This window comes from Cokeromyces recurvatus (genome assembly GCF_025118155.1).
Source record: "Cokeromyces recurvatus strain NRRL 2243 chromosome Unknown BX663scaffold_3, whole genome shotgun sequence".
In the NCBI taxonomy this organism is placed as follows: domain Eukaryota; kingdom Fungi; phylum Mucoromycota; class Mucoromycetes; order Mucorales; family Mucoraceae; genus Cokeromyces; species Cokeromyces recurvatus.
Window position 1 is genome coordinate 367,486 of NW_026251389.1, and position 12,540 is coordinate 380,025.

The following is a 12,540-nucleotide window of genomic DNA, read 5'->3' on the forward strand; positions in this document are numbered from 1 at the left end:
CTTGAAGCTGGTCCAGCAATAAAAGCTATTAAAAATAAAATAAAATCAAATGAATTCCTCAATCATAAATATCATAAACGAATAGTAAGAATTGGATCATAATTATTTATATAGTCATTCGTTTTATTCTTCTTCTTTTTCTTTTTCTTTCTTTAACACACACACACACACACACAAAACTTATCAATTACAGAATAGGGAATTCATTCATAATCTTTGTCTTATGGAGCAGCAATATATGACTTCCAATAGAAAGGTACACCCAATCACGTTTGTTAGTGATTATAGACAGTTTCTATATGTTGGCTCTAATATTAAAGGATATCTAAGGTATAGTAGGAACTAGAAAGTAACATAGTATAGTTTGCACACTATTATATACATGTGTATATATATATTACTAACGAATATTATTTATCAAAAACCCGTGTTTTCTGTTTTCAGAGGATTTCATATCCTTTCAAGATCTTAAACAACGGTAAATAGTATTTTCGTCTGTAGCAGTCCTAATTGTATTTATGTCAAAAACAAAAAAGTGACTATAAAGGAAGAGATTTGTTATCTTCTTTAACAATTGTAATTTCTGGACTACTAGCTAACCAGTCTTATTCGAAACAACTATCAATAATATTACTACCCAGTAGAAGAAATAACTTTATATTCTATTCATAAATACTTATACCTCAACATATATACTAATAAATAGCCCTCTTTCTCCACTTTTACTTTTCTTGCTATTTTGGGTATTTTTTTTTTAATGATATTTACCCTCTCAGTAATATGATATTTAATTTAAATATCTTACTGCACGGCAATATACTTTATTTGTTAGGAACAAAAGAATATTATTGTTAATACAAACTTATAAATGTTACACATACTCGGCTAATTTTCCCAGGGTGAATATAACGAGAAATGACAATAATAACAATTTTTGTAAATCGTAGTCATCATTATTCGCTTCAAAACTGAACTAAATATTTCTCTTTTAATAGTGTCCTTTTTTTTTTTTATTCGCTGTTTTTGTTTCAATGTCGCCATCATTCACCAATATAATCGCTTATTTTAAGAATTATTATAAATCAAGCAAAATTTGACAATATGTTTCTCCCTGTCACAAAAAAAAACTTTTTTTTTTTTTTTTTTTTTTTTTTTTTTTTTTTTGGTTTTAAAATAAAAGCTTCCCCTTTTTTTTGTTTTCTTTTTTTTTTATTATTTAGTTTTTTTTTATTAAATAATATGTCTTCTGGATTTGGTACTCGTGCTGTTCACGCTGCTCAACGCCCTGACCCTACTACAGGTGCTGTTATTCCCGCTCTTTCTCTTTCAACTACATATAAGCAATCTGCTGCCGGTGTTCATACTGTAAGTTTGACACACTCTTTTTTTTTTTTCTAAAAAAATTTTTTTTTCTTGATTCGTATTAATGATTATCATTATTTTATAGGGTTTCGAATACTCAAGATCCGGTAATCCTAACCGTAACAATTTTGAAGAAGCTGTAGCTGCTCTTGAAGGCGGTAAATATGGTCTTGCCTTTGCTTCTGGTTCTTCTACTACAGCCACCATTGTTAACTCTCTTCAACAAGGATCACATTTAATTTCTGTAAATGATGTGTATGGTGGTACTTATCGTTATTTCACCAAGGTTGCTGCTCATATTGGTATTGAAACTACCTTTGTTAACTTGAGTGACCCTGCTAATATTGAATCTTACTTCAAACCTAACACTAAATTGGTTTGGATTGAGACACCTACTAATCCTACTCTTCGTGTCATTGATATTAAGGCCATCGCTGAACGTACTCATGCTCACGGTGCCATCTTGGTCGTCGATAATACTTTCATGTCTCCTTATTTCCAAAACCCTCTTTCATTAGGTGCTGATATCGTTGTTCATTCTGTTACAAAGTATATTAATGGTCACTCTGACGTCGTGATGGGTGTTGCTGTTACCTCTAATGAAGAATGGTATAATAAGCTTGCCTTTATGCAAAACTCTCTTGGTGCCGTTCCCTCTGCCTTTGATTGTTATATGGCCCGTCGTGGTTTAATGACATTGGAAGTGCGTATGCAAAGACATGCCGCAAATGCCCAAGCAATTGCTGAATATTTGCAAACCAATAAACATGTTGAAGAGGTCATCTATCCTGGTCTCCCTAGTCATCCTAATCATGAATTGGCCAAGAAGCAACAAAGAGGCTTTGGTGGTATGATCTCCTTCCGTCTTAAAGGTAGCTTGGATAATGTAAACAAATTTTTGGGTAAACTCGAGTATATCACTTTGGCTGAATCTTTGGGTGGTGTCGAATCCCTTATTGAAGTACCTGCTATCATGACTCACGGCTCTGTTAGTCCCGAAGATCGTGCTATCTTGGGTATTACTGATACCTTAGTTCGTGTCTCTGTTGGTATTGAGAACCAAGAAGATTTGATTGCTGATCTTAAGCAAGCCTTGGATGCCGCTTATTAAATTATTATTTTATTTTATTTTATTTTTGTTTTAATGCATTCAGACTTGGGGGAAAGTTTTTTTTTTATTTTCTTAGAGTTTTTAATTCATTTACTTATTCCCTTTTCTATCATTATAAATTCTCTAATCATCTCATAACCTTCATTATATCTTAAATAAATAATACACACACACACACACACACACACACATATCTTTTTTGTTTAGAATTAAAGGTTTCAAAAATAAAACCCGAAAATTAATCTAAATATGAATACAGAATGTAACTTTATTATCTCTATTTACAAAAAGAATCTCTTACGACTTGTTTCCATTTCAGGTTTAAATATCCATTCATATTCACCATCACGCTTATAAATACCCTTTTGTAACCAACGAAGCTTTAAGGTGAATTTGGGACCTAATTCCTGTAAACCCACTTTCTCGGTATCCTTAAACACATAACGATGTCGTCGAACGAAAATAAAATCTCGCTGGTTATGAAATGTAATCACTTGTCTACCTTGAAATTCAGGAACTTGAGGTAAAAGTGCCTGAAACATACGTCCCACTGTATGACCTAATCTAGTATTAAAATTATTTAAAATCAATTCTGGATTATGAGCAGTAACTCGTCCATGGTTCTGTATATGTATAAAAAAAAAAAAAAAATAGATATTAGTGCAAATGTTGATGTACATGAATAATTATATTTGAATTACCGAAATTGATTTGGCAGGTGTAATGCTTGTAAGTTTGAAATAAGCTGAAGGTCCATCAGGTAAATGTATTAAAGTAATACCATCTATAATAATAATAATAATAAATAGGTTAAGTTATTTGCTTTAAATTATTATTATTATTCATCTTTATTTTTATATTTTAACTTACTAGGCACTTTGCGATCTTCATTCACAATCAAAAGATCTGTGAATTCTTTATCTTTAGCAATTTTGATTACTTGTCTTAATTCATGTTTAGGTCCACGCTTGGCAAATTGAGCATCAGGAAACATAGATACTAATTCTGCACAGAAATCATAACAATTAGTTGAAGCCTTCTTACTAGTAGTTACTAATACTTTAGGTGTCTTTCCAGTAAAGTAACTAGCAAATTCATCAGAGGCCTCATCTTCTACAACTTCATCATCTTCGTCGGCCATAGTTTCATCTGCTTCTCTTGTATTATCTATTGTTTTTGGCACATTTTCCTCTAAACGTTTCTATTTTTTTTTTTTAAAAAAAAAAAAAAAGCTTTAATTTTATCATTTAATGGCATTACGAATTGGACAAAAAGACTTTTACTTTTTTTAATTCAGGATTTTTTTCTTCTAGCTTGGCCTGTTGTTTTCTCTTGGCTGCTTTAGCTTTTTGTTTCTCTAGTCTTTGTTTTTGATAAAGTCTTTCTCTTTTATGCTTATTTTTTAATTCAGAGGGACGTAAAGGCAGATCTCCCATTTTTTATTATTGGGTACAATAAAGTATATATCTGTATAAAAAAAAAAAAAAAAAAAAAAAATATTTTGTATGTTTAGAGAATATCAAGTCCAGTCACGTAGCGGTCACGTAGTGCATTTTAATTAACAAACAAAAAAAAAAAAAAAAAAAAAAAAAAAAAAAAAAAAAAAAAAAAAAAAAAAAAACTCGAACAACACTATGAGTGCAGTCGAAACAATACTACATATTGAATGTACTAACTAATTTCTTAGAAAAAAAAAGCAGATCATAGTAAGATACCATTTCTCCTCAGTAAACGTCTAACACTAACTAAGATGCAAGCTATAATAAAATGAAGCAGCAATAAAAGACTATTAATGATAGAATTCCGTATTCATATCTAGAAATAATTTTACGTGATCAATAGTATACAAGAAAGTAATATACAAGTACCAAATAGAATAAAAAAAAAAAAGAGCATGACTAAAGTTATTATTTTCATGCTAATAAAGTTTGTTGGTAAACTTGAATAATAATCGATATTGCTATTAAGTAAACATTTTATAGAAAAGAAAAAGGCTAGTTTTACAGGAAAAAAGAAGATCAGAGCTAAATTAAACAACCAGCCTATGATTAGTTAGATTATCAAAGAAGTTGTTATTGATATAGAATCAACATTTAAATTTATATTCACACAAAATTTAAGAATATATGACTATCGCTGTACATTTACTTAAGTTGTATGCCATTTTCTATTAGACCTTAAAAGAATAAAGGTAACTAGCTGTAATTATGGTGTGGTATAAAGCTATCCCTTACACCTCAGTATTCATATCAAATATGTCTTTCTATTATTTTATTCTATAGTCTTAAATTATGACACAATCATCCTCATAATTATAACATGAATATGATTAAGAGAGTAGCAGCAGACTTTTTAGGAACTATAGGCACATGTATACACAGAAATATATACACATATATAGGAGAGATAGAAAAGGAGGAAGGGAACAGAATAAATTAAATGAAAATAAAGGGAGGTATTATAGAAATACTATTGTGATGGAATGCAATAAATGTCAAAATAAATTAAAGTGCATAATATAATGTCTTGTATATAATATATAATATAATATCTATAATATACATAATACTCATAATATACATATATGTATATTTATACACATATACATGTATATATACATAAGATAATATATTTATTCATTTTACTTTTTCATTTCATATAGCATTGTTCTATATCCTTTTCTTTCTTTCTTTTTTTTTAAAAAAGAAAAAATATGCTTTCTGACAATCAACATGATATAAAGAACAAGCACAAACATTTGTCTTTCCTTAGTAACCCTAATGATCCTTCTGTTGAAGACGGATATGAAGCTCTAATTCAAGAGTGGAAAACTCAATTGGTTAATCAACAACTGACTGCACCTCCAAGTTATGATTATGTCAGATTAACATGGATGAGGCTGATGGACCATTATCTGGACCAACATTGGCTCGATTCTAAACAAATGCTTCAATGTGCTCAAGTATGGAGCACCCGTGATTCTATTCATATTTCAGAAGCTGTCTATACAATGAACATACTTGGCTTAAAATTCATGAAAAGATCACTTGATGCACGTAAAGAATTACTTCAAGCCTTAGGTGACCCCATATTCATGTCTACCTTAGGCGTTCTTCCGATTAAGAATATAAATCTGGATACAAGCTTGGCTTCAACGTGCTTTTATGCTGAAGAAGAAGAAGAAGATGAAGGTCCTGAGGTACATGCACCACTTTTCATGAATCATGAGAGTCAAAAGAATGATGATTTCAATTTGGAAAGGTATAGCAGTATGAATCATATAAATGACATACCTATTGAAAAAATGGACGAAGGTATTGTTCATCAGGTTCAGGAAGAAAATGATAATGAAGCCATTGATTTATATGCATATGATGATAGTCATGTAAAAGAAGAAGAAGAAGATGAAGACGAAATAGGTAATATGAGGCAGGCCTATGACTCATCTTTCATGAATCACTTTGGCTTAACCTTTTCTCGTTCTACGCCTAATATATCAACCAAGATAAATGAAGATGGCTCATCTTCTCAATATAACAAACTTTTCCGTAAATATGAAAGCTGCCATCAACAACTATATAAACTTTCTTCATGGAAAGACATTGAATTAAACGTAGGAGAAAATAATGTATTAGATAATCAAAGCATTTGCAGTAGCATCCATCCTAATTATGAGTCCTGTTCACCTATGATTAGTAACTGTACTGAATGGAAGAGCTGGTTTACAAATCAACAAGAAGGTGAATTTTACAATCCAGAAGAACAACGCTATCCACTAGAGCCATCATCAATTAAATCTAACCCTATTCTGCTATTAAAAGAAGAATTTGCTAATGAAAAAGTAGAAACAGATGAATCGTTCTCAAATTTATACTTTTCTAGTAATAGTCAAAAAGCTTCATGTGCAAATACAGAAATAAGCCCGACTTCCTTCATGGTAAGAAGTGAATCAAATATCTCTACTTTTAGACCTATCAGTAATAACCTGGCTCCTCGTTGTCATCAACTCATGCCAACTCCAATTCCAAACAGTATGATAAAACGATCATCTTCCTATTTTGATACCTCCAAAGATAATCGACCTATATTATCAGATTCTAATGAATGTATTCACACTATCTGTAGCAGAAGAGCTACTATTACTAAGAGTAAATCCTTTCCATCAAAAATCACTTCTACATCAGTTTCCATTAAAAAGCCTTATTCTGATGCTTCTATTCCTCAAAAAGAACGCAATTTTACGATACGATCTATTGTCAATAAAAAAGTATCTTTTTCCAGGCTATTCAGTAGTAAAAAAAGCTCTTCTTCATCGTTAAATACAACAGCTCATTAACAAGATAATTACTTTGTATTGGTTAAGCTATAAATAAATATAAATGTGTATATATGGCTTGCAACATCTATAAAGATCAAAAAAAAAAGGCTATGTTGAAATTTACGTCAAATAGGCGTTCTATAAAGGGCTTCTTGAAACATATTTTCATGACATCATTTTCTTATGCAAAAATGATATAAATTATATATTGCTATAAGCTATTGAATGAGGTATTGATTTATATATAGCGTAGTAGCGACTAGTTTTCTTTTTTTTTTTTTTTCTTTTTTCTTGTTAACTTGAGTTTTTATTTCCTTACAGTGAAGATGCCAAAGCACACAAATAGGCTTATTAAAGAAAAAAGCCCTTATTTATTAGTAAGAATTTGAAAAAAAAAAACATTTTTATTATGCATTTCCTTTTCTTTTACTCATCATTTTACTTATAGCAACATGGTAAAATATTTTTACAATTACTATTAATCAAAACAAAAACTTTACTAATTATTCTGAAAACTTATTATTTAAAAACAAAGCACATAATCCTGTAACTATTTTTAAAGCAATACATGAAATATGAAAACCCTATTGACAATCAAGTACTTATTATTCTATTAAATTAGGTTGATTGGTATCCTTGGGGTGAGGAAGCTTTCGCTAAGGCAAAGAATGAAAATAAGCCCGTTTTTCTAAGTGTGGGATACAGCACTTGTCAGTAAAGTATTATTATAAGCAAAAAAAAATACATTCACTACATGAATTTGACATGATTACATTTAAAATTTAGTTGGTGTCATGTAATGGAACATGAATCTTTTGAAAATGAAGAAATAGCAAAAATTATGAATAAATATTTTGTAAACATAAAAGGTAAATTAATAATCAAAAAAAAAAAAAAAAAAAAAAAAAATAGATGAAGAGGCTTAATAAATTTCTGTAGTTGATAGGTTTGATCAGCATTAATTATTATGTAATTTTTTAAGAAAATAACGATATTTTACCTTAGAGAAGAAAATCCGGGTGTAGACAAGCTGTATATGACATATATTCAACTTACCTCAGGTCATGGTGGTTGGCCTATGTCTATCTTTTTGACACCTGATTTAGATCCTTTCTTTGGTGCTTCTTATTTCCCTCCTGAAGATCAATACGGTTCACCAGGTTTCAAAACTTTATTAAACCGTATTGGACAGCTTTGGGAGACAAACCCCGAAAAGGTAAAAGCAAGTGGTAAAAGCATGATTCAACAATTAAAGTCTTATATACAAGTACGTTGCTATTTTTATTATCTTTATTCATATATGTATATATATATTAAATTCTTCTTTTTATTTAGGCTAAACCTGCTGATGCAAGTGACGCATTAGATCCAACTGAAATTGCTGAAGAGACTTTCCAACATTTTGAAGATTCATTTGATTCTGTGTACGGAGGTTTTGGAAAAGCACCCAAGTTCCCTACACCAGTACAGATTCAATTTTTATTCAATTACTATATGTATAATCGCCAAAATGAAGATAACTCGGCTAACGCTCAAAAGGCACTAGACATGGCTTTATTTACTCTTAAAAAAATAGCCGCTGGTGGTATTCATGGTAAGATATATATAGTTGTAGTAACTTGTAGAAATAATTTAAACTTTTGCTTGTTTTAGATCATGTTGGTAATGGGTTTCACCGATATAGTACTGATAAGAAATGGCACGTTCCTCATTTCGAAAAAATGCTTTATGATCAAGCTCAACTATTATCATTATATTCTTTTGCATATCAAATTACAGAGAATCCTGTCTTTGCTGATATCACAAGAGATATTATTCTTTATGTATCAAGAGATTTACATCATACTAGTGGTGGCTTTTACTCTGCAGAGGATGCTGATTCATTACCACATAATAATGCTACTAAAAAGTTAGAAGGCGCCTTTTGTGTATGGGAACTATCTGAACTGAAAGAGATACTAGGTACATCAGATTCACATGTTTTTGCTATTCATTATGGTTGTTCGGAAAAAGGCAATGTAAATCCTGCTCAGGATCCTCACAAGGAATTAGTTCATAAGGTTTGTTGTAAAACTAATATATATTTGTATACGTATTTATATCGAATATCTATTTAGAATGTTTTGTATAACAAGAATTCAATTGAAGAAACAGCAAAGATGGTAGACATGTCACCCACTGAAGTACAATCTATTCTACATACTGCAAGATCAAAGCTATGGAATTATCGAGCTACCGTTCGTCCTAAACCTCATCGTGATGAAAAGGTTAGTCAGACTTAAAGAAAATAACACAGGGCTGTCTTTCATGTGTTCATTTTAAATAACTAAATTAGATTATAACCTCTTGGAATGGACTTATGATTACAGGCTTAGTCCATGCTTATGAAGCTTTGCAAAATGAAAGTATTATAAAACTAGCTACCGAGACTGCAGAGTTTATTTATAGAGAACTTTACAACCCATCTACTCACACTTTATTAAGAAGTTTCTGTGATGGGCCTTCAAATATTGAGGGCTTTGTTGATGATTATTGTTTCTTGATCCAAGCATTATTGGATTTATATGAGGCTACCTTTGATGAACGTTGGATTGAATGGGCTTTTGAACTTCAGGAAAAACAGAATGAATTATTTTATGATAATGAAGAAGGTGGCTATTTTAATGTTACTGTTAATGATAAATCTATCTTGATCAGAATGAAAGAAGGTACAAAAATATAATATAGAATTATTAAGAAAACGCCAACAAACTATTTTTTTTTTTTTTTATAGAGCAAGATGGTGCCGAACCATCCGCGTATGTATTGTTTTTTTCTTCCCATAGATATGTTATATATAACTCAATACTTTATTTTATATAGAAATTCTATTGCTTTAAAAAACTTGATCCGGCTTTCATCTTTATTAGGAATCTCCAGCTACCACACTAAAGCTCAAGATACAGTCCAATCCTTTAGGTTAACTTTAAGTCAGTATCCTTTTGCTCTACCAGCATTAGTAGATGCCTTTACATTATTATCAAAGGGTCTTAAAGAAGTAAGTTTTTTTAAAAATACATACATTTATTACAAACTTTACCAAGTTTTTTTTTTTTTCCTTAGATTGTATTAGCCGGCAAATCTACAGATCCTGAACTGAAAACGTTTACAAAAATTATCTCTCGTCTATTTTTGCCTAACAAACTAGTCATCTTGACTAAACCAAATGGTTTTATTTCCACAAAAAACTCAATTGTCAAGGAAATAGCAGAAAATAACGTTAATAAGCCTGCTGTTTACATCTGTGAAAACTTTACTTGTGGACTACCAATTTATGATGCCGAACAACTTGAACAAGCATTGAATGGATATAAATAAATTTGGCAGCAAACACATAATAAAATCAAACAATAAAATAAAATGTAAATCTTGATTCATTATCATCTTAATATATATGTATATATATAAAATGCAAATTACATTTGTTGAAGGTTGTATTTATGATTTAGTTTTCATTTATTGAGAACAACAAAAAAAAAAACTTATTGAGCGCTCAAGATGTCAGAGTCACCAGCATCAGTGATGGAGAGGACACTGGTACGGAAGAGCTTACCACAAGCAGTACCAAGATCGATGTTGTTACCGTTGTAGTGGTGGACACCAGTCTTGGACAACATGGCATAGTATTCGATCTCAGACTTGCGAAGAGGAGGGCAGTTACCAGCAATGATGACCAACTTGGCTATTAAGGAAAAAAAAAAAAAGATGAATTAGTTTCACAATCTCGTAATATTCAATTTGTATTCAAATAAAATAGCATTATATTAAAACCTTTTAGGGTTCTAATACATATATATAAATGCATAATATTATATATGGTAAAGATTCTACTTACCCTTTCCTTGACGGATGGTCTTCAAAGTAGTCTTGTAACCAAGAGTGTACTTGCCAGACTTCATGACAAGTTGGAGACGAGAGTTAATAGACTCAGCGTTCTTCTTAGACTTAACAGTAGGAGCCATTTTTCTAGTTGAACAAAACAAAGAAAAAAAAAGAGAGATCGAATAGGTCAATTAAGCTGTTGATGTTAAAGTGGCATGGTTACTTACAGAGATCGAAATGTATACGAAAGAGAGAGAGCTCTAAGTAATAGTCTGAAAAATAACTGAAAAAAAAAAAATTTCAACAGCTAAGCCACATGCTTCTCTATTTCTTGAAATTCACGGTCTTTAAAAATGTCAATTTTAAATTTGACATTTGCCCCTGTCTTTGTTTTTCATTTTTTATTTTCATATATACTACATACTTATAAAAGAAATAGAGAAATTATTTTAGCTTTTCACGATGAATAGATTGAATGTTATTCGTACAGTGCCTCAAGTCTTGTTAAGACGTTATACAACAGCAATAAAACCAGATATAAAGCTACTCAAAGAACTTCGTAAGGAAACCGAAGTTTCTATGTCCAAAGCAAAAGAAGCTCTTATCAAAACTAATAATGATTATGCAAAAGCGCTAGTCTGGTTATCAGAGGATGCACAAATTTCTGGTGCAAAGAAAGCCCAGAAAGTTTCAGGAAGAACTGCTGGCGAAGGATTGATTACGACAGCTTCTGTTGAAGTGCCTGTATCAAATGGTTTTAAGAGTAAAAGTACTATTATTGAAGTAAATATAGAGTCTTGAATATGTTATATAATATGGCACATGTAGATCAAGAAAGTATATTGATTCATCTTTTATATATATACATAGTTAAACTGCGAAACTGATTTTGTGTCTCGAAATGATGTTTTTAAAAACCTTGCATCCAGAATTGCGGCCACTTCTTTATTAATGCATGAAAGCTCTCTCAGCAACAAAGCTTGTTCAATTGAAAATATCCCGATTGATGATCTCCTTAATGCACCCTTAATGCCACACCCAAGTGAAACAGAATTAAATTCAGCTCATATCGGAAAGACAATAAAGGAATCCATTGTGGAGACGATTGGTAAACTTGGTGAAAATATAACTTTACGTCGTGCGGCTGTTGTTTCAGAAGGTGTGTCAGCATCCTATATTCATGGTGGTGATGCAAATAGCGGTAAAATAGGTGGTATTGCTGTGCTTCAGCCTAAGAAAGTGACTAATTTAACAGAATTAAATGAAGCCAACATTGATACATTATTAAAAACTGCACGCCAAGTTGCACGTCAAGTTGTTGGCTTCAATCCTACTTATTTAAATTCTAAAGATATTCCCGACAGTGTACTTCAGGCACAAACAAATCTTGAAGAATTTGAAGAAACACATGTCTTAAACAAACAGAAATATCTCCTAAATCCTGAACTAACTATCTCTGAATATGTGAATCAGGCAGCTGATGGTGCTGAAGTTATTGATTTTATTCGTTGGGAGGTTGGAGAAGGTATTGAAAAGAAAGAGAATAATTTTGCGGATGAAGTTTTGAACGCTGCTCGTGGAAATTAAAAAGGTTTTCTTATATACCATATAACAATATTTAATTACTTTCCCTTGTCAAGGAAAAAAAAAACTCTATTTCTTTGTATTATAAACAATTTTCTTTGTAGTAATTTGCTTAGAAAATAGTCTTTATTTACTATATAAAAAAAAGAAAGGAGGAGGAGGAAGGGTTAATTATGGAACTGATACAATTTGTTAACACTAAATATTATACTTTTGAATTTATTATTCTATTGAAAACCCAAATCATTTAAAGAAATAATAACTAATAATGAGTAAAGAGCTTTATTGATTTGATAATATTTGA

General features: G+C 30.8%; 6 protein-coding genes across 6 annotated transcripts; 4 read left to right on the forward strand and 2 right to left on the reverse strand.

Annotated features, from left to right (window-relative positions):
* Positions 1-1,202: 1,202 nt before the first annotated feature.
* BX663DRAFT_192139 (Cys/Met metabolism PLP-dependent enzyme-domain-containing protein) lies at positions 1,203-2,614 on the forward strand. The gene is made up of 3 exons (XM_051521715.1): positions 1,203-1,365; positions 1,448-1,520; positions 1,590-2,614. Exons 1-3 carry the CDS (start codon positions 1,240-1,242, stop codon positions 2,471-2,473), a joined length of 1,083 nt encoding a protein of 360 aa, XP_051386394.1. The 5' UTR covers positions 1,203-1,239; the 3' UTR covers positions 2,474-2,614.
* BX663DRAFT_496321 (anticodon-binding protein) lies at positions 2,587-3,933 on the reverse strand. Its single transcript, XM_051525755.1, has 4 exons — positions 3,757-3,933; positions 3,344-3,674; positions 3,175-3,257; positions 2,587-3,096 (listed from the first exon to the last, which is right to left on the reverse strand). The coding sequence occupies exons 1-4, from the start codon at positions 3,907-3,909 to the stop codon at positions 2,755-2,757; spliced, it is 909 nt and encodes a 302-aa protein (XP_051386395.1). The 5' UTR covers positions 3,910-3,933; the 3' UTR covers positions 2,587-2,754.
* Positions 3,934-5,186: 1,253 nt separating this feature from the next.
* On the forward strand, positions 5,187-6,809 carry BX663DRAFT_483157 (uncharacterized protein; the record flags this gene model as incomplete). The annotated part of the gene is made up of 1 exon (XM_051524477.1): positions 5,187-6,809. One exon carries the CDS (start codon positions 5,187-5,189, stop codon positions 6,807-6,809), a length of 1,623 nt encoding a protein of 540 aa, XP_051386396.1.
* Positions 6,810-7,065: 256 nt separating this feature from the next.
* On the forward strand, positions 7,066-10,219 carry BX663DRAFT_496331 (spermatogenesis-associated protein 20). Its single transcript, XM_051525756.1, has 14 exons — positions 7,066-7,168; positions 7,240-7,246; positions 7,327-7,337; positions 7,414-7,505; positions 7,578-7,660; positions 7,731-7,737; positions 7,797-8,058; positions 8,127-8,385; positions 8,445-8,851; positions 8,909-9,058; positions 9,127-9,499; positions 9,565-9,589; positions 9,654-9,828; positions 9,894-10,219. Exons 1-14 carry the CDS (start codon positions 7,118-7,120, stop codon positions 10,146-10,148), a joined length of 2,157 nt encoding a protein of 718 aa, XP_051386397.1. The 5' UTR covers positions 7,066-7,117; the 3' UTR covers positions 10,149-10,219.
* Positions 10,220-10,251: 32 nt separating this feature from the next.
* BX663DRAFT_496337 (60S ribosomal protein) lies at positions 10,252-10,795 on the reverse strand (the record flags this gene model as incomplete). The annotated part of the gene is made up of 2 exons (XM_051525757.1): positions 10,252-10,512; positions 10,666-10,795. 2 exons carry the CDS (start codon positions 10,790-10,792, stop codon positions 10,313-10,315), a joined length of 327 nt encoding a protein of 108 aa, XP_051386398.1. The 3' UTR covers positions 10,252-10,312.
* Positions 10,796-11,114: 319 nt separating this feature from the next.
* Positions 11,115-12,239, forward strand: BX663DRAFT_529168 (elongation factor TS-domain-containing protein; the record flags this gene model as incomplete). Its single annotated transcript, XM_051530223.1, has 2 exons — positions 11,115-11,435; positions 11,523-12,239. The coding sequence occupies 2 exons, from the start codon at positions 11,115-11,117 to the stop codon at positions 12,237-12,239; spliced, it is 1,038 nt and encodes a 345-aa protein (XP_051386399.1).
* Positions 12,240-12,540: the final 301 nt, after the last annotated feature.

Excerpts from the sequence above, each read along its gene's own strand:
- BX663DRAFT_192139 (XM_051521715.1), top strand. The coding sequence starts at position 1,240 with ATGTCTTCTGGATTTGGTACTCGTGCTGTTCACGCTGCTCAACGCCCT. Across the intron at positions 1,366-1,447 it reads CTGCTGCCGGTGTTCATACT|GGTTTCGAATACTCAAGATC; the intron begins GTAAGTTTGACA and ends ATTATTTTATAG. Across the intron at positions 1,521-1,589 it reads TGTAGCTGCTCTTGAAGGCG|GATCACATTTAATTTCTGTA; the intron begins GTAAATATGGTC and ends CTCTTCAACAAG.
- BX663DRAFT_496321 (XM_051525755.1), bottom strand. The coding sequence starts at position 3,909 with ATGGGAGATCTGCCTTTACGTCCCTCTGAATTAAAAAATAAGCATAAA. Across the intron at positions 3,675-3,756 it reads AAAATCCTGAATTAAAAAAA|AAACGTTTAGAGGAAAATGT; the intron begins GTAAAAGTCTTT and ends AAAAAAAAATAG. Across the intron at positions 3,258-3,343 it reads TGAAGATCGCAAAGTGCCTA|ATGGTATTACTTTAATACAT; the intron begins GTAAGTTAAAAT and ends TTATTATTATAG.
- BX663DRAFT_496331 (XM_051525756.1), top strand. The coding sequence starts at position 7,118 with ATGCCAAAGCACACAAATAGGCTTATTAAAGAAAAAAGCCCTTATTTA. Across the intron at positions 7,506-7,577 it reads GTGGGATACAGCACTTGTCA|TTGGTGTCATGTAATGGAAC; the intron begins GTAAAGTATTAT and ends TTTAAAATTTAG. Across the intron at positions 9,590-9,653 it reads GATGGTGCCGAACCATCCGC|AAATTCTATTGCTTTAAAAA; the intron begins GTATGTATTGTT and ends TATTTTATATAG.